The 21241-nt window shown below is 46.4% G+C and overlaps 1 protein-coding gene across 1 annotated transcript in view; it reads left to right on the top strand.

Moving 5' to 3' along the window:
* Positions 1–1658: 1658 nt before the first annotated feature.
* Positions 1659–21241, top strand: part of plxna2 (plexin A2) — a gene marked incomplete at both ends in the record, with an annotated part of 185588 nt that continues 166005 nt past the window's right edge. Inside the window, 2 exons of the mRNA XM_083976069.1 lie at positions 1659–2855; positions 11474–11656. Of these exons, the coding sequence (XP_083832195.1) occupies positions 1659–2855; positions 11474–11656 (1380 nt within the window). The remainder of the gene's footprint in view (positions 2856–11473; positions 11657–21241) is intronic.

Here is a 21241-nt window from a genome sequence, read left to right as displayed (position 1 = left end):
GATTCATTTAAAGATGAGTGTTGTGCCGCCAGTGATTAATCCCTCCACGATTTGATCATGTCAGCAGGAGATGATGATGAGTACAATGAAACGATAAAGGAAAAAAAAACAACAGCAATGTTTAGAGAGCAATAATTAATAGATTCAGATTGTGTTTAACAGGCCCCCTTTAAAGAGCAGGGAACGAGGGGTCTGTGTGTGTCTGTGTGTGTGGGTGTCTGTGTGGGGAAGGGGGCTCCCAATTTGTTCTCACTTTGTTCCAGTAATAAGATCCAGGCCTTCCTTTCCAATGGACGAGATAATTAACTCCCGGGGACAGACTGCACAGAGCTCCGTCTCCTGGTTTTTATGGCGAGCGAGAGCGAGATCTCCACAGCACGGCTGCATAAATTGCCGAGTGTGCTTGATGTATGTTTTAACAGATAGATATGGAAGAGGGATAAATGATGGGGGGGGCTGTTGGTTGATGGCTTGTAGTCAGAGTGAGAAATGAGGGGGAGGAGGGGCAGCGGAGGGGAGGAGGTGGAGGAGTTTATGCTGTGTAGAGTGTAAAGTATACGGTCGGTGTCCATGTTTGTGGTCGTGTCGCATTAATGTCATCACAGTTTTGCAGCTTGATCTCATTTTAGCCTCATGCAAAAAAAAAAAAAAAACGAAAAGGCAAACTAAAGCTTTATTTAATATCATGATGATATGCAAATATAATAAATTAGATATGCTCTTAATAAAAGTGTGTCACGAGTCACTGCAGGGTGTCTTCAGGCTTTCTGGGAAATGTGAGCGTTGGATGTTCTGTTCTTAGAAACCGCTGGCTCAGTGTGTGACAGCAGCAGCAGCAGCAGCGTTAGCATGAGTCAGGGCAGGCTCATTTCCGCCGCCGTAACCTGCCGCTGCTTCCTGCATCGTCTGACTCGCTCCGGCTACTTCTTCTTAGGAATGTGCACCGTAATGGTTTCCGCCGATTGTCTCCTTCAGACCTCCACTCCCTCTTTCTCTCTCTCTCACTGAGGTTCAACTCTCACCTTTTTTCTTTCTTCTAATGAAGAACTTTTTCCATTAAGTCACAAGTGTTTCCTTTATTGGAAACGTGAGTCAAAATGCTTCACATGATGAAAACCAAGGAACATAGAGGACACACATTGGGAGACACACATACATTCACATACACATATGCATTCACACAATAATTTTAGCTCATTGGATTTTAGAGACATCGAGGAAACAATCATTTGCAATGGGGAAAACACCAGATAAAATGAAGTAAAATAGATAGGTGTAATAGGATAAAATAGAATAAGAATGAATGAATGAATTAATTAATTAAAATAGAATAAAAAAGATAAAAAGATAATAATGATAAATAAAATTAATTAATTAATTAAATTTAATGTTTTATAACGATAAAAATAATATGATTCAGTTAAAAGCCAGGCCAAAAAGGTCGGTCTTCAGTTTCAGATTCTCCTCAAGTCACACCTTTGTGTCTAACATCGTCTCTCTTTCTCTTTCTCCTTTGTTTTTCTTTTTCAGAAACATGTGAAGACCCTCCAGAAGCTTTGCCCTGCCAGTTCAACAACCACAAGGCGAAGGTCTCTTCCCTCCTTCCCCTCGTCCGTTCTCTCTGCTTCCTCAGCACTTTCCTTGCGGGCCCGTTGACCATGGAGGGCCGGCGGGCTGCACGCAGGACTTTATCGCCTGTGGGACCTGTAGCCACCCTGCTGGGCTTCTGGCTGCTCTTAGCGACCCCTCCCCTCCCGTGTAGCGCGCAGACATTTACCAGTTTCCACCCCGAACGCCGGGACTGGCTCTTCAACCACCTGACGGTTCACCAGACCACGGGGGCGTTGTACATCGGAGCGGTCAACCGCGTGTACAAGCTCTCGGGCAACCTGACCCTCCTGGTTTCCCACGACACGGGCCCCGAGGACGACAACAAGGCGTGCTACCCCCCGCTGATCGTCCAGCCCTGCTCCGAGCCCCTCGTCTCCACCAACAACGTCAACAAGCTCCTGCTCATCGATTACTCCCAGAACCGGCTGCTGGCGTGCGGCAGCCTCTACCAGGGCGTCTGCAAGCTCCTCCGACTGGACGACCTCTTCATCTTGGTGGAGCCGTCGCACAAGAAGGAGCACTACCTCTCCAGCGTCAACCAGACCGGGACCATGTACGGCGTCATCGTGCCTTCGCAGGGCCAGGACGGCACGCTGTTCATCGGCACGGCGGTGGACGGGAAGCAGGACTACTTCCCCACCATCTCCAGCCGGAAGCTGCCGCGCGACCCCGAGTCCTCGGCGATGCTGGACTACGAGCTGCACACCGACTTCGTGTCCTCGCTCATCAAGATCCCGTCGGACACGCTGGCGCTCGTCTCCCACTTCGACATCTACTACGTGTACGGCTTCGCCAGCGGCAGCTTCGTCTACTTCCTGACCGTGCAGCCCGAGACGCCGGAGAACAGCATGTCGTCGAGCGGCTCCACCAGCGACCTCTTCTACACCTCCCGCATCGTGCGCCTGTGCAAGGACGACCGCAAGTTCCACTCGTACGTCTCGCTGCCCATCGGCTGCGTGAAGAGCGGCGTGGAGTACCGGCTGCTGCAGGCCGCCTACCTCGGCAAGCCGGGCCGCGTCCTCGCCGCCTCGCTCAACATCAGCGCCCAGGACGACGTGCTCTTCACCATCTTCGCCAAGGGCCAGAAGCAGTTCCACCGGCCGCCGGACGACTCGGCGCTCTGCGTCTTCACCATCCGAGACATCAACGCGCGCATCAAGGAGCGCCTGCAGTCGTGCTACCAGGGAGAAGGAAACCTGGAGCTCAACTGGCTGCTGGGGAAGGACGTGCAGTGCACCAAGGCGGTGAGTTAGTGATTATATACTCACAGATGTGCCACACACACACACACACACACACACACACACACACACACACACACACACACACACACACACACACACACACACACACACACACACACACACACACACACACACACACACACACACACACACACACACACACACTCTGTCCTTCCTCTTACTCATTTAGAGTATGGAAGTGATGGTGACAGAAATATGCCTTTTCCATGCGCTGACAATGTGGTGACATTACACTCATATTAATCATCGGTGGTTCAAAGCTGCTGTCACTGTGGGAACTGTAAATCACTATTTATGCATAATATTAGAAATACTAAGGTGAAGCAGGAACTCACTGTGGTGCAGCAGAAACAGCGTTGGGTACGTTTTTGGGTAACGATTAGTTACTAGTTACTTTCCCCAAAAAAGTAACTGAGTTAGTAACTGAATTGCTATATTATAAAGGTAACTCATTACCAGGAAAAGTAACTATTGCAGTGGTTCCACGATCATGTGCAGTCATGTGATTGCAGCCGTCAATCAAGATGCACCAGTTCAGATATTTTTATATGCTGCATTTACTTTGAACTCGATTTGTATTCGAGAAAGTGAAAGTATAGAATACAGTTGTTTAAGATTGTGTGGTGTTTTTAATCATAATTTAATAAAGAATAATAATTAGATAAAAACCATATTTTATTTTTTTTCAGCGACCCCATTTGAATTCCAGGCGGCCCCACGTGGGGTCCCGACCTCAAGGTTGATTACTCTTTTATAAAATGCTCAAATATGTCTTGGACTCGCTCCCCGAACCTCCCGTTTATCTGGAACGAACCAACTCACTCAGCACATTGAGTGAGTTGGTTTGTTCCATATAAACAACCTCTTTTCCAACTAGTTGATGGATTGAAAAAATGTGCAGGCTATATATTATTTTGTGACGGGACTTCTTGAGTCAAATCATTTTATTGTCAGTAACGGTAATGACATAAAAACAGTAGAATCAGTAACTTTTTTGATTACTTGTTAACTAAAAAAAGTAGCGCTGTTAGTAACGCCGCTATTTTATAACGCCATATTCCCATCACTGAGCAGAGGCAGCGTTTCTATTCTCAGCTCTCAGCCAGTGTAGTAGCAGTGAATGTACTGTACATTTCAACAGTTTTATTATTTAATTTTTTTCCATTCTACACTAGTCCCACAGTATCTAGTTTCCTTTCCCAGAATCAGCAGTAAACAGTCCAGGACTGAGCGAAGCTTCTCCATGAGCCTGGAAACCACAGTGTTGAGAGTTTGAGGGCGTGTGCTCTAATGAAAACAAACAACACGGCCGTCATCAGGAAATGCTTTGGACTGCGTTAGCATCTGAGTTAGCGCGCAGTCCGCACACTTAACATGTAATGATGATGTCAGTGAGACGTCTTCATGATCAAAGCGATCATATTCTGCTTCAGCACAAACATAAATAAACACACTTTCACTCCTTTTTAGAGTGAAGGGATGAAGGCGGAGGGGGTCGGGGGGTGGGATTCCTCCTGAATCCCCAATTATCCTACAACACAAGGCCGCGTATCATCAGCTCCATGTTGTCATGTAGAATTAAGTTTCTTGATCCCCCCCCTCCCCACCCCCCCTTGGTTCCCACGAGGCCTCGGTCCTCGGTGCTTTTCATTAAGTAATTGCTGTTAAAGGAATTTCAAAATATATTAAGAATTAATGAGTTACTAAGTGTATGACGAAGCAGTTACAGCGTGTGTGTGCGTGAGTGTGTGTGAGGGAGCATCGGTCCTGGAAGGAAGGAAGGAAGGAAGGAAGGAAGGAAGGACAAAGGGAAAGAAGGAAGGAAGGAAGAAAGGAAGGCAGGACAAAGGGAACGATGGGAGGAAAGAAGGAAGGGAAAAAGGAAGGAAAGATAGATGGAGGGAGGAAACAGACCAAGGAGTCAACTGGATCAAAAAAGGAAGGAATAAGAAGTAAGGACGAAGGGAAGGAAGGAAGGGAGGGAGGCAAAAAGGATTGTGGAAAGAAGGAAGGGAAAAGGGAAGGAAAGAAAGATGGAGGGAGGGAACAGACCAAGGAGTCAACTGGATCAAAAGAAGAAGTAAGAAGGAAGGAAGGAAGGAAGGAAGGAAGGAAGGAAGGAAGGAAGGAAGGAAGGAAGGAAGGAAGGAAGGAAGGAAGGAAGGAAGGAAGGAAGGAAGGAAGGAAGGAAGGAAAGAAAGAAAGAAAGAAAGATGCAAGGGAAAAAGGATCGTGGAAAGAAGGAAGGGAGAAAGGAAGGAAAGAAGGAAGGAAGGAAGGAAGGAAGGAAGGAAGGATGGAAGGAAGGAAGGAAGGAAGGAAGGAAGGAAGGAAGGAAGGAAAGATGCAAGGGAAAAAGGATTGTGGAAAGAAGGAAGGGAGAAAGGAAGGAAGGAAGGAAGGAAGGAAGGAAGGAAGGAAGGAAGGAAGGATGGAAGGAAGGAAGGAAGGAAGGAAGGAAGGAAGGAAGGAAGGAAGGAAGGAAAGAAAGAAAGATGCAAGGGAAAAAGGATCGTGGAAAGAAGGAAGGGAGAAAGGAAGGAAAGAAGGAAGGAAGGAAGGAAGGATGGAAGGAAGGAAGGAAGGAAGGAAGGAAGGAAGGAAAGATGCAAGGGAAAAAGGATTGTGGAAAGAAGGAAGGGAGAAAGGAAGGAAAGAAGGAAGGAAGGAAGGAAGGAAGGAAGGAAGGATGGAAGGAAGGAAGGAAGGAAGGAAGGAAGGAAGGAAGGAAGGAAGGAAGGAAGGAAGGAAGGAAAGATGCAATGGGAAAAGGATTGTGGAAAGAAGGAAGGGTGGAGGAAGGAGGATGATATCCCTATCCTCACACACAGTGACAGCCACTGATCGGCCTCCTTTGTTGCTAATCTCCCCCCTCCATCCCTCCCCAGGGCGCTGCATTGACCACTCTTATTAAAATCAGTGAATTCCCCATTAGCGCCATGTCAGAGGTGATCGTCAGGAGGACGGAGACGCTATCGTCAACTCGCTATGTTTAGTTTTATTAGCTCCAGCGAGGAGGAGGAGGAGGAGGAGGAGGAGGAGGAGGAGGAGAAGCAGCAGAGTGGGCGGTGGTGGAGAGACGGTTGATGACAGCGCTGAAGAGACGTCCTGACTGTGTGGAGCTCAAATTAAAACCTTTTTTTCTTCCGGTTTCTCCCAGAAGAAGCAGAAGAATAAACGCCGTCATCGCTGCGGCGCTGCTCTGAAGGGCGCCAGCCGTTACCTGCAGAGCCGCACCTCCCACTCCATCCTTTTTAGAGACGAGCGCTGCCAAACCAACAAGGCTCACATTATACACCATGATGCTTTGTGTGTGTGTGTGTGTGTGTGTGTGTGTGTGTGTGTGTGTGTGTAGCCGCGGTGATAAGGAGATGTAAAATACAGTGTTTAAGACTGTGTCCCTGTGCTCAATGAACAGCCGGTAAATCCATAGTATAATATGGATTATGCAGATAGATGTCAATGGATGAGGAACTCCTTAAAGCCTATACAAATTACATTTAGCAGCCGAACATGTCAGCCGTGCTAACATCGCGCGCTTGTTGCTGTTAAATCCCCCAGAGCTCCTTCACATATGTTTCACATCTTGTCCTCCTTGAATAAATATGTTACTGTAACTCAGTGTGTGGTATTTTTGGAGCGGCCCCGCATGTCTGAGATCCATCAAAATATGAGGTGATTCAAGGTTAGACCAACCAGAGAGGCTGTTTTAAAAAAAAAAAAAACATAAAACATTTTTTTTTTTTTTTAACTGTTAAAGCTTCCTCGCTCGGTTTGGGAGTAAATTACACATGCAGACCGAGTGCCTTTCCTGTGGTCCCGCTGCAAACAGCAGGTAACCAGCGAGCTCAAAGCAGGGAACCTTAATTACAACCCCGGCGTCCAGACGTTTCAGCGTGTATGTGTGTGTGCATGTGTGTGTGCATGTGTGTGTGTGAGTGTGAGTGCTAAGGCCGCGGCCGGGGGAATGGCAGTGAGGTTGAGCCAGGGGGATTCAGACGACAGCAGCAGCAGCCAGTCAAAGATTTATCACCCAGCCGTCCGGCCTTCTGCCGTCTGGAGGTCCACAGCATCTCTGTCGTCGCTCTCTCTCTCTCTTTGAGCAACAGTATCATCCCGCCTTTCTTCTCTGCTCATGCAACCCAACAGCTAATTACCCATTCGTGAGAGCAAAGGGAAGCTGGAGGAGGAGAGTGGAGACGGGACGGAGGAGACTTTGTGTCAGTGGTGGCGGACGAGTCTCCTGGTTTTTCTCAGACGTTTGATTGAGGGATCCTGATAATCACCGGCTGATGAATTGTGAATTATGTGACGCATAATTCGTGCGCCTGCATTATCCAAAGAGAAAAAAAATGTTCACCCCGGATTTTCTCAAATAGCATTTTGCACAAAGTTTGGGCTACATCGTCTGATAGATGAGTGATTACATTAATGTTAAGACCCATAGTGGGCTCAAATTCAATTTTCTTTTTTGAAAACCTTTAAAGGGATAGTTCAACATTTTTGAAAATTGGCCCATCGCCATGATCCCCCTAGTAATAGCAGTAGGTTCGTTACCTTTAATTGTTGGTCCAAGCTGCTTTTAGATCGGGGGAGAAGAATACCGAGCGGCGCAGCTACACTACGGAGGCTAATGGAATTTCTTGGTTTTGCTCATCAAACTCAGCAAATACACAACCAAAAAACTCAAAAACGCTGTGGTGGACAAGTTGTGGCCTGCACATTTACCACGCTATGAGATAATAGCGGAAAGTTGCGAGATGGAGTTGTTTTAGAGGCAAAGTCGGACTTTACACTCTAGACGGCTGCTCGGCGGAGTGATTTCAAAAGCGCCTGTTTACTGCAGATACGTCCGTATACTACGGCACTGGCTGAGGTGCGCACACTGTGTCCCTCCGACCAGTGGTTCACTGAAGAAAGTAGTTCCGAGTATTTGCTTCACTTCTCTTAACTTTCCGCTATTATCTCATAGCGTGGTAAATGTGCAGGTCACAACTTGTCCACCACAGCGTTTTTGAGTTTTTTGGTTGTGTATTTGCTGAGTTTGATGAGCAAAACCAAGAAATTCCATTAGCCTCCGTAGTGTAGCTGCGCCGCTCGGTATTCTTCTCCCCCGATCTAAAAGCAGCTTGGACCAACAATTAAAGGTAACGAACCTACTGCTATTACTAGGGGGATCATGGCGATGGGCCAATTTTCAAAAATGTTGAACTATCCCTTTAAAGGAGAATTCCAGTCATTTTCTAAGTAACGCTCTACAGCTCTAGACCCAAGAAAAATATATGCAGACCGGACCTAGCTCTCCTCCTGCTAGCTGCACAACGTTGCAGTTAAACAGCGGAGTAGTGGGGGCAGAACTTTAAAACCGTGACTTTGGCTTCTATTATGCTCAAAATATCACTACACATGCTTTGCAACATCCACCAGTGCCTTACCACACAACACTGACTGTGCATAAACTCAGTGTTACATGTGTGTTTTTTTCACGTACTGTAGCTCTGTTCATGCTGGCTTCCTTGGTAGACCTTACTCATCGACTGTCGAGCGCATGCCCATTCTGCATCGGTGCAGAAAGTGGAAGAATGAGAATATGTCCAGATCCGATGTTGAAGAGATGGAGGAACATTTTGAATTTGATGGTCATGCGTGTTTATTCGAACCAGAATATACAGATGACGAACAGTCTTCATTGATATGGAAACAGTCCCGAGCTCCACAGTCGACTAGTAAGGTCTACCAAGAAGGTTCTGCCCCCATTTCTTTGCTGTTTAACTGCAATGTTGTGCAGCTAGCAGGAGGAGAGCTGGGTCCTGGCTGCACATATTTTTCTTGGGTCTTTCCCTATGGTTGCACTCGGGGACCTAGAGCTGTAGAGCGTTATTTAGAAAATGACTGGAATTCTCCTTTAATGTCACCATCCATGTAGGCAGACAGACAACCACCGCTTTTCTCACTATATTTTATTCAATAAAGATTAAACACTCAGGGGCTGTAGACCTATTTTTAGTCTCGCCCTGCTAAAGACAGTCAATGTCATTTGTGTATAAATCAGTCTGAGTTGTGGCAAGTCCACAGTTCTGCACTCGTTGTAAGATCTGTGATAAGAGGAGAAAGAGGAGGAGGAGGAGGGAAAAATAAAACGTTGTGTGAGAAGGTGGACAAGAAAAACAACAAACCGCACAGAGTCCGTTGGGATTCGGCTTGGCTGCCAAGTCTGCTAAGTGTACATCATCTAAACAATCTAGATATAATCAGAACCAAATGCTCCTGAGCCCAACAGACCATATGTGGAGTAGCTGCATGCCTCTGAGCCAGCAGCAGCTATTGATAAGCTCTAAGTCTGGAGCTGCTCCATCTGATCCACAACGTCTCTGTGTCCAACCAGCAACACCTACATATATAAACTAAGTACAGTTCATTTCAGTGAAGGAGAACACACTGTAAGCTCACCTGATGGAAACACTGCAGTGGTGAACCCTCACAGCTCTCTGTGCTATTTTGGGCCAAAAGGAAATAAAAGGAAATGCCACAAAGTGGGGGTGTGACTACAGGAGCGGAGGCGATTATTCCCTGTCAGCGTTATTGCTTCTTGTTCTGCTCGTGAAAGTGTGTGTATAACGCCGAACAGTGTGTGTGTGTGTGTGTGTGTGTGTGTGTGTGTGTGTGTGTGTGCGTGTGCGTGTGTGTGTAGTGCACAGAGAGAAGCTGATGTGATCTGCCTCCAAGCGTGGGAAATGTCACTCCACCTATAGTCTGTTTATATCGTCCTGACGGGGACGAAGACAAACAGCAGACAGCAGATATATTGACATGTAAGAGTTAGAGCGGATGAGACGAAGAACGAAGGTTAAAGAAAAAGAAGGATGTGTTTATCCAGAGGTGGAGAAGATTATGGGATGTATACATGGGCCATCTCACTTTTTACTCCACATGGCACTTTGAGGCCACCGCCACTCAGACTGTCTCGGCTGACCTGGTTCAACACCAGAGAGACCTCCTCCTCCCCCCCTCCTCTCTCCTTGTGCTCTCCTCTCTTGTCTTGGAGGACAGATGCACTCGCTCCCTCGCTCCAAATACTCCTCTAAAAAAACAAAAAAAACAAACATAAAACCACTCACTGAAGTCAAACTTGTGTGAGACTTTACAGCGTCGGCGGCCGATCACGGTCTAATGAAGGAGGGTCTTTATGCTCACGTGCATATTTCAGGGGTTCATCATCATCATGCAGGTGTGTGTGTGTGCGTGTGTGTGTGTGTGTGTGTGTGAGATAGTTATCATGCAGTACGTGTCTTCCTGCAGAGGTGTGATGATAGGCCAGGGTAATGAGCCACAGTGAGAGCAAGGTGGAGCGCAGTCAGGCGGAGCTGAAACATGTCTGCCAAGTGGAACAGAAAGGCAAACGTTTGTCTGGCCGGGAGACTCACTCATGCACCTCCACCTCACTCTGACCTCCCTCTCCCTCCCTCTCTGTCTCTCTGCCTCACCTCTCTCACCCACCTCATTTCCCTCTCAAGACACTCTCTGACATTGCTACTGTTTGCACAACTTTGACCATCACACTCTCCTTCATCTTTCCTCCTGTCTTCTTTTATAACGCTCCACGTCTCAGCCTCTCCGTTCTGCTCGTCTTACTTTCTAAGTCTGTTTTTTTTTTTTTTTTTTGGTCCTGCCCCGTCCTACAACACTTTTCTATGTCTGTATGTTTGTGTCACTATAGGTCAGTCTTTTTCAACCTTGGGGTCGGGACCCCACATGGGGTCGCCTAGAATTCAAATGGGGTCGCCTGAAATGTCTAATTGATAGAAAACAATTACTGAAAAAAAAATATTTTAACTAAAACACCACACACAATCTTAAACAACTGTGTTCTATACTTTCACTTTCTTGAATATAAATCGAGTTCAAATAAAATGCAGCATATAGAAATATCTGAGCTGGCGCGTCTTGATTCACGTGCAGTCACGTGATCGCCAGAAATTTGTGATGTCAAAATGGGGTCATGAGCCAAAAAAGGTTGGGAACCACTGCTATAAGTTAATTTCCATTACCTCTAGAAATGCAAACCCTAATTATCGCAATAAAAAAATGGTAATGGAAACACCTACATACATATCCCTAAAACATTTTTACGCTCTCATGAGATGGCTTTTCAGACGTTTTGATATAAAAGTGTATTAGCAAAGTGCTATGGAAACTCTTATTATTTAGGTACAAGAACATCACACAGCTCCGTGCACGTATCGCAGATCATCCTGAAATTTTGTATCCATAGTTCGTCTGTGAAATCCTCATTCCCAACGAGAATTTCTGGGATATCGCGATACTAGACTTTACGAGAGTTACGGGTCATTCTCAAAAAACACCTTTCAATGGAAACGGCTGCGAAATTAGCATCTTGCTATAATCCGGCACATTTACATGTTTTTGTCCATTAATGTGCACTGTCCCATTCAAATAAACAAATAAAGTAAAGTAGCAATTGGACTTTTTTTGAAATGTTTGAAATATCGCTTTTATTTTGCAGAAACCTGTACTGGAAACCCAGCTACTGTTATTCACTCAGACTTTGTTTCCCCCCCTCTCTCTTCCTCCTCCAGCCGGTGCCCATCGACGACTCCTTCTGCGGCCTGGACATCAACCAGCCGCTCGGAGGCTCTCAGCTCGTCACCGGTCACACTCTCTACACCGAGACCCGGGATCGCATGACGTCCGTCACCTCATACGTCTACAACAGCTACTGCGTCGCCTTCGTCGGCACCAAGAGCGGACGGCTGAAGAAGGTGAGCAACACTTCCTTTTCCTTTTCCTTTTCTTTCTCTTTCTCTTCCTCCTCCGGCTCGCTCCATCACTGTGACGCCGGCTGTCCGCTGGTCCGCGGGGGCGCAGACACAGTGAAGTGGTCCTATTTCCGTGCAGATGGATCATGGTCAGAGGGAAACGTACCTCCTTAATATTTAATGTCGGCTGTCAAAACGTCTGAGACATGTAATGGCGACGGCCGGCTCACTGTACTGTAGTGGTCATTACCAGTTCCTTGTTAAGCGGAGCTGCAGTGTTGCAGTGTTGAATAACCCACACTGGCCCATTAATTTTAATAGGCACCTTTCTTCCCCGTGGCCCACAGAGATCGACAGGAGGGAGCGGGGTCCTGCACTAAAACCTTCTGGGTCGCGCTTGGAGAATACAGGCTGCTGCCTCATAATCATAGATTTCACAGTGAAACCATCATATCAGAAATGTTGTGAGGTCAGAGGCCAGTCAAATGTCTTGTGTTTTGCTGTTGCTCTGTTTTGGCGCTGACGTCGCTCCGGGCGCCCGATGCTGACGTTATGTATCAGATGTTTAAATGTGTACTCTATGGTATATTTGCATGGATCTCTCTGTGTACAGTAGTTGTTTGTGTTGCATGCTGATTGGGGTTTTTCCAGGCACAGTTTAGACAGCTGGTTGAAGGATTTGTCAGTATTCACTTGGCTCCGCCTCCCATGAGGCTGCTGTTTTTTTTTTCCTTTTCTTTTCTCTTTTTGATTGACAGCAGGAGTGCATCACGGGGCCGTAACCGGCTCACACAGCCATGCTGCCTCCTCCTCCTCCTCCTCCTCCTCCTCCTCCTCCTCTGTGCTCCACAGCTGCAGAGGAAACAGTCGCTAAAACCACTTAGATCCCTCTTTTTGGAAAGTTCTTTGTTATCTCCAGCCCTGGCGATGCACAAACACAAATGGCGTTGGCCTGGGTTATTTTTGGTCTCCGTCTATTTATAATTAAATCAATACACCAATCAGCCTGTCGTGGAGAGAATATTCATTCCATGCAATCCCCCCCTGTTTGAGCTGTTTAATAATTCAGCACCCTTTTCTACTTGGTTACATTAGATGAGACAGGGAAAAAAGAGTGTTTTCCCCACTGTGTTGCTGCTGTTGCTTTTGTTTTTATCTTCCTGCTTCTTTCCACACTCTCTTGTCTGTGAGCTGCACGCCGCCTGCCTGCCCTCCCCGGTCTTCTCTCTCTCTCTCTCTCTCTCTCTCTCTCTCTCTCTCTCTCTCTCTCTCTCTCTCTCTGTCTCTCTCTCTCTCTCTCTCTCTCTCTCTCTGTGCTATCTTCTGCTTCTTGTTTGAGAATCCATGCAAAATAGCCTTGCGTGCTGCTGTGTACATAGGCTTTCCCCTCACATGGGGCATGACTGTAACCACAGTAACGCTAACGTGCTGCTGCTGGAATAACCACGATATGGGGAAGGAAGGGAGCACCTGGGAGAATTGGAAGTACCACGATCCATGCAGGCGCCAGAACAGGAGAAATAAATCTATAGCGAAGTGGAGCCACCGGAGTCCCAGAGCACAACACAATATGATTATAATAATGTCACCTCCACATGTATGGAGTATTCCCATCATCTGATTCATCATCATCATTCTCTTCTTGTGAAGTAGCCAAGAATATTATTTGCATAAGACACCATTATTATGAAAGGAAACCATCTTTTACCCCTGTTAACACTCTTCTGTAAGCTTTTATTTTTAGTCTTTATACTGTATCATCATCATTGAGTTTTCATGGACTCTGTCTGAACCTCATTTGTTTGACATCACGTGATCAGACGGAGCCGCCACCACTGTGAGTAAAAAAAGACAGAAATAATTTGCATTCATGTAGTATGTTGTTGGACGAGGACCAATGGGGATTTGCCTGCAACGTGCAATGCCGACTGTCCGTTTTAACGTGCGTGAAAGTGAAGCCGACCACAATTAGCCTGTAAACCTGCCGCCGCGCTCGGCAACAGCGTGGAAAAAGGGGGGAATATTACTTTTTATTTATAAATGGGTGATGAATAATCAATAATGCTGCGTGACTGGAGGGAGGTGCAGCTCTGTGCGCTGCGAAGGTGTGTCTGTGTGCGCACCGGGTTGGGTTACATTACACAGCTAATGAAGTGAGGAGGATGTTTCAGCCTTTGAGGGGTTAAAACTCGGTTTTTCGAGTTCGGCAACGGCGTGTGTGTTTTTCCTGTGTTTGAAATATGCATGTGTTGACTCTGAGGGTGTTATCCCTCCACTCCCTCAGGTGTCTCAGGGAGGAGGGGTGGGGGGGGGAGAGAGAGGGCGACCTGACGAGCGATGGCTGCAGCTCCCCTGCACGCGGCTGATAAGCTGCCACTGAGCGGCGAGAGACGAGTAGATGGAGGTCAAGGTGGGGGGGTGAGCAGGGGGTGAGGGATGTGCTGCAGGCTCAGACCCTCAGACCTGAGTATGCCACAGCTATAGGGTGACCAGATTTGATGCTCTGCTGGAAATACAGCTCCATACCTGCACTCTCGTTCACGCAAAACCGAGAGAGAGACAGATGTGTGTGTGGGGGGAGAGGGAGAGCGTGAGCCGTGATGAGAAAAGAAAAATGAGAAAAGAGGAAGAGGTAACAGTAAGAAAAAGCACCAGATAGAAAGAGAAGTGAGAAGGTATAGAGGAGGGAGGAGGGAAGAGACCGTTGAAATGTGAATTTAGTGCCGCCAAAGAAACCAGGGCTGCACCGCTGCCTGTAATTGGATTGGCTCCCTTCCCAAAGAATCTCCCCCCTCTCTCTCCTCCTCCTCCTCCTCCTCCTCTTGCCCTCCATCTCCCGCTTCCCCATTCAATCCCGCTCCTCCCTCCCTCTCCCTCCCTCCCTCCCTGCAGACCCAGCTCCTGTATATGCTGCTGTTTCCTGGGCTTTGCTGGAGCATGGCAAAGCAGGGGAGGGGATAGTGTTGGCGGATATCGCTGCCAGTGGCAGGCTTTTGCAGAGGATTGATTGAGAGAGAGAGGGGTTAAGAGGGGTGGGGTGGGTAAGCAGACACTGAGGTAAAGAGTATGCATTGCATATACAATATAGAGTGATGGACTGCAGAGAACAATAGCATTGAAGTTACGGGCCTCGTACAGTGAGAGCAGCACTCGTCCTCTTCCTGCTGTGGTTGTATGCACAGGGTGTGAAGTGATTACATTTGACTGTGTGATGCAAAGGTGCGGCAGAAACCAGGTACTATCATCTAACAGCTGTGTTAAATGTGTAGTCAGAGTGTCATGAGGCTTTTCAGAAATTGGTTGTGGACTTCTGGGTGGCACCAACAGAGGCAGTGATTGATTGTGGAGGGCAGTAGATTTTCACCTCAGCAGAAAGCTGCTAGGGGGCAATCAATGTTCCAGCTCCTCCTGCACTTTTTCTACTATAGCCACTGGTTAGAAAAAAAAGAAAAGCCGGCTCTAATCGGGGTCCGAAAATAAGAAACTTAGCCGAACGTTAGAAGGTTTCTCCCTGTGAGCTCGCCTTGTAGTCCGGCTCATGAGTTAATGTCCTATTTAAATTCTAGCTTCCAGATTTACATTGATACTCAGCAGCCTCCATCATCTACATTATCTCTCTCTTATGTACCCGCAGCCCTCCCCCCCAAAAAAAAATAAAACACAGCTACAGGGCTCCGTGGGTCAAATTATAGGAATAGGCGATCTGCTATGCCGTTTATTCTAGATACACATTACCCAGGAATTGCATCATTTAATTGGAATTGGCTGTGTGTGGTTCACTTTGTGCTTTAAGCGCAGACATATCCCACACAGGGACTGCTGGGATTGGTGGGAAAGCAGCAGCTATGGCGCTGAGGAGGAGGAGGAGGGGGGAGGTGGGGGGGGCTGTGGGGAGCGCTCTCCCTTTGATATAGATGGAGATGTAGGACACAGATGCACATGTAAAATTGGATGTTGAAAGACGTCCCAGCAGTGGATGAATGAGCGCTGAGGTTAGAGCGAGATCAGCCAAGGTGCGTTCAGGATCCCCCCCCCCACCACCACCACCGTTCATCAGAGTTTAAGATGATAAAAGTGAACATTTTCTGTCCCGGATTGGTCATTTAGCAGCAGCAGCGAGGAAGGGGTGGGGGGGGATTGAGACATGGGAGATGGCATACTCTCTTACTTTAGAGTAACTCAGGTTTAAATGGGTTTAAACTGAAATTTCCTTGTCTTTTTTAGCATTATAAGACAGCTCTAAAGGAATATATACAGTATAGTCCCTGTTCAGACACTGAGCCGTCAGGATTTATGTAACTTTGTGATGTCACAACTAAGCGGTCACCGTCCTTAGCCATGCCTCCATGTCCAACCCACTTTTTTGCAGGATTTGGTTTATCTGAATCTTTTTCTGAAGTTTTTGCAATATTTTTTATTTTATCTCTTAGAGAACAGTCTGTCATATTCTGATTGGTTCACCTCCCCCAGGCTCCAGAGAGAAACAGAGGGAGGGAGGAAGATGTTACACTCCCTGAAACACAAATACATCTTCTTATAAATATTGAAATTTCAAATAAAACACCAGAAAAAGGTGGAATATGTCATATTTAAAGGGATAGTTCAACATTTCGGCAATTGCCATAATCCCTATAGCAGTAGGTTTGCTACCTTTAATTGTCGGTGCAAGCTGTTTTTAGAATGGCGGAGCAGAGCCGCGAGCTGCTCAGAGCTACGCTACGGAGGCTCATGGGATTTCTTGGTTTCCTTCATCAAACTCATCAAATACACAATCCAACAATTCCAAAATGCTCTCGTGGACAAGTTGTGACCTGCACATTCACCACGCTATGCTACCATAACGCTACGTTACGAGACAGAGTTGTTTTAGAGGGAAATTCATGCAAAACCGCTGATGCGCGTTCCCGTGGGGGGGCAGTTTTTCTCTCTCTCTGAATTTGCCTCTAAAACAACTCAGTAAGTATTTCCTCAGCACTTGAACCTGGACTTCACACCTCGTTGTCCTTATCAGTGGATGTGATGAGCGCTAATGGAAATGGAAGGAGAGTTGTATCAGCAGGAAACAATTTATGAATAAATAAATAAAAAGTCTTCCAGCTCTTTATCCTTGAAGCTTTTGACCATGATGCACCACTTTCAGCCTAATTAAATCTTCTCATCATGCCCTGATGAATAATCAGGAATTGGTTTGGATGATGCCCCCGGCAGCTGATGGCAGGGTAGGGGTGGGGGGGGCGACTTGAAAGGGTGGTTCAGGTGTTTAACCGGACAAACTGTTGAACTGGTTATTGTAGTGAGTGTGTGTGGCTGTCTCTAGTGTGGAGGTAGCAGCTGATCGTGGGCCGTAAAGTGTTGGGGAGTTGAAAGGCTTGTAAACAGAGGCAGCTGCTCCTGCGGGGGCCCTGGTGGACAAGTGGTCAACCCCACACACACACACACAACCCCCCCCCCCCACCCCCCCCCCCCCACCAAACACTCTCACCCCGCCATGCTGTGTTCACTCCATAATGAGTTAGTCCTTCAGACGACACCCCCCCCACCCCCTCCTCTTTAGAGGAAATGTGATCTGAGAGCCTGTGGCCCCCGTCGGCCCAGAGGCTGCTCACCTGCTGGACTCGTCCACCACACTCTGCTTTGGTGTTATTCAACCTTCAAGCTCTTCTGTCTTTTGGACTCACATAGTTTGGGGCCGTTTGGTGGCTGTTTTGGTGAGCAGACAGGCCTTTCAAAATAAAAGCACCAAGCTAATAAAACGCGGTGAAACTTTTTTAATTTGAAGAATATAATCTACAAGAAAATCCAGAGCCTTTGAGTTAACCTTTTTCTTTTGTTGTATTTGATTTGATTTGATTTGTATTTGTCTCAAACAAGCACATCAAAAGACAAACAATCTATGTAACAAGAAACAAAACAACAATGATGCTGTGCAAGTTTGAGAAGGGGCTGAAAGAAGCAAAGCTTATCAAGTTCAGCCCCCCCTTACATTGTGATTCATGTCATACATCTGTAGTTCCATACAATTCAGAAGATTAAAAACATATTGCTTTAATATGAAATAAGATCATGATTATAAATAAAAGGAGTAAAATTAGCAGTCCAGTTCTTTATAACTGTCCAAGAGTGTATGTTTGTACTTACTTTTAAATTGTTTTAAGTTATTGCACATTTTTATATCCTCATCTAGTCTATTCCACAATACATTTAACTGTATTACAAGTTATTGTCTATTTTATAAGTTTTATGTTGGGGAACACTTTTACTTTGGTGAATTTGGTGAATTCTGGGTCCGCTCTCTAGACCGGAACCAGAATCCAGATGGAACTCAGAGTTATTTAAAGAATATAATTTATAAGAAAATCCTGAGCCATTAAGTTTTTCTTTTATTGTATTTAATGGGCTCTATGCACACTAGCTCCACTAATTCCTGAACGTAAGGCTGCTCTTTTTATTTCCTGTCTTACATTATTGAACAAACTGATTAATTCAGGTGTGTCTGAGTAGTCACAATGGTCAGACACACCTGGATTAATCAGTTTGTCCAATAATGTAAGACAGGAAATAAAAGAGCAGCCTTCAGTTCAGGTTCAAGTAGTGGAGCTGTGCATAGAGCCCATTGTTTTACAAGTTATTGTCTATTTTATAAGTTTTATGTTGGTGAACACTTTGGTGAATTTGGTGAATTCTGGATCCGCTCTCTAGACCTCTGAGTTAACAGAGACCAGGCTCTTCTCTTCTCTTCTCCGTATGACGCGAGGCTGGGACTCACCTGAGGTTTTTCTGCCTGGTTAATGGAGGAGGACAGGTGGAGGATCCAACTAGCATTGAGGATGATGATGATGATGATGATGATGTCCCTAGCAACAGCTGAGGCCCATGGCAACAACTGAACAGGAGCCAAACCTGTTTCCCCCCCTCCCCACCCCCCATCCCCGGGGGTACAAATCACTCTGCGAGCAGAACGGAGGAATCCTGTCACCTGCATCCTCTGCTCCACATGCACAGACACGTGTCGCACACACACACACACACACACTCACTGTCCTGTTACGTGTGAGACGAACATGAACTTTATAAAAGCAGTCGGTCAGTGGAGCCTCCGCACAAACAAACAACCTCAAAAACACACACACATACACACACACACAAAGAATGAATCATTTTAATGGCTTTATTAGACATCTCCATTGTAGCTGCATGACTTGCATTACCTTGAGCTCACATGAAAGGGAGCCACGATTGTGAAAAGCTGCCGTCACCGTCACCGTCACCGCCAGGTAGAATTTGTTTCCAATCATCACAGTCGCAAATTGTTATTTCTCACCGAATTACAGTAAAACCGACGCATCGCTTTGTTTCAGACTCAGTTAATCTCTCACTGAACAAATAATTGCATCCTCTTTGTTACACCTCTGTCTTTGTTTTCGCTCAAACCCACCACGATTCGACACACGGCGCAGCCTGCTACAGTAACGACGGCGAGCGAGCGAGCGAGTGAATGAGTGAGTGACAAGGAAACATAAGGAGGCTTTTAGCTGAAGTGATATCTGCCAGTCTGTTCCAGGACTCTCTCCCTGCTGGATCGCCCGCCTTGCAAATCTTTTTAATCATGTTAAACTAATGCAGTGCAGTCTCAGTCTGCCCACGGGCAACAGCTGGAAGCCGAGCGTAGCCTGCAGAAACGACTTTAGCGAGTAAAGGAACTTTTTTTTTTCTTCTCTCCCCTCCCACAACACAATACAACTTACAGTACAACACTTTCTCACAGTTTATTTTATTTATTTAGTTTTTATTTTTATTTTGGCTCTATCTGAACCTGCGTCAAACTTCCTTCGACATCCCAGGATGACCAGTTGAATATGATCCCACTGCACCGTGAAGTCTGTGAACATCTGCTCATCTTGTGCTTTGTGGTGGGAAATACCCTCCGATCGCCAGCGGGGCCCTGAACGCAGCATAACACAACATCCGTGAGGAGCTTCAGAGGAGCCTCTGTTGTATCTGTAGGAGCTATTTTTTATAATAAATGTTGTCGTTTATCTCCCAAAAACAAAAGGGGGACTTTTTTTTTTTTTTTTTCTTCCTGATGTGTGTGGGTATTCGCCATAGGTGTTTAATTTACTACAGCGATAATGACTCGTTTGTTCACTGAGAAGGATCTGAGTTAGGAACCTTCTGGCCTCCACTTGACCCCCCCTCCTCCTGGTCTGCCACCCCAGCAGCAGCAGCAGCAGTCTGAGTCTTTCATGGTCCGCCTTAAGAGTCCAAGCTGGTCTCTCTGCCAGACCTGGTCTAAACACTTCACTGTTAAAAGGCCAGCAGAAGACTGAGAGCCCCCGCCGCTCCATTCACCCAGCAGCCTTATATCTGCTTCTTCCCCCTCTTAGTCTCTCTGATTTACTCTCTTTCTCTCTTCTCTCTCTGTCTCTTTCTCCGTCTCTCTTTTTTCTTTTCATAGCGGTGAGTTAAATGCAGCCCGGTCACTCACCCCGCTGTCCCCTCTCATTTTCTTTCACTTTTCTTCCTCTTCCCCTCTCATTGCTCCATCCTGTCTCAGTCTCTCCCTTATTCTTTTTTTCTCCACATTCTTTCTCTCTCTCTCTGTCTCTCTCTTCCCAGCTCGCACTATTACAATGACACAGCCTACCCTGCAGTGATCTCATTAATCACATTCAAACAGCTCTCCGTTGCTTTCTCTCCTTCTATCTGTCTCCCTTCTCCATTCTCTCCCTCTAATTGCTTGCTCTTTCCTCCGCCAGTGTCTCGAAGGAAGCGTTTTTCATTATCTAACAACAAGAGACAAATACTTGTACAGTTTTACTACAGATGGGTTTTATACATGTAGGCTTAATGTAGCTGGAGGGTTAGTGCAGCAGTGTGCATCCAGAGCCGACGTAGAGAAATCCCCAAAAGACCCAAACGTCGGATCCTACACATGTCTCTTCTCTGTTCATTTATTACAGTAATCACATTTTTGCCAAACGCTTGATTTTATTTATTAGATTTGTTATTGGCATTTCTGTTTTTTTTTTCTTCTTTTCTTTCTATTTTTTTTTTTAAAGAAACAAATTACCCTGTTGAGTGCACCCCATAATTGGACATAACCTCATGAGTGAGATTAATTAACCCGTTGTTGATTAGAGGCACTTTTCCACCAGAGACTGCCTGTAGAAAAAGAGAGAGCGCAACCGTCGAAATCCAGTTTTCTCATCGACTGGGCGACCAACGAGGACGACGGCGGCGGTGGTATTGTTGTTGTTGCTGTTGTTGTTTACCTTGCTGGTGAAGATTTTCTCATGTTTGGCCTTGGAGGAGGAAAAAGAAAACGTGTCTTTGCTCAGCTTTTACTCTGCAGCTCACACACACATTCACACACACGGAGCCTGGGAGTCATCTGCAGCCTGGCGGTGGTGGTTTTGATGGTGGCTCGTGTGGTTTTCCACCGATGTTGGGAGCTGTAAGTGTCATTAGGACTGGAGGAGCCACATCAAATAACCCCCCTTCCCCCAGATCCATGTCTTCCTGGTTGAGGGTGAATATTCCCACGTTTGTTTTAATAAGAAGGAGCCGCCGTTCTTATAAATCGACTGT

Source organism: Trachurus trachurus, assembly GCF_905171665.1.
Source record: "Trachurus trachurus genome assembly, chromosome: 7".
NCBI classification, from domain to species: Eukaryota; Metazoa; Chordata; class Actinopteri; order Carangiformes; family Carangidae; genus Trachurus; species Trachurus trachurus.
Note: the sequence above shows the minus strand (reverse complement) of the source record. Positions and strands in the feature narration are given on the sequence as shown.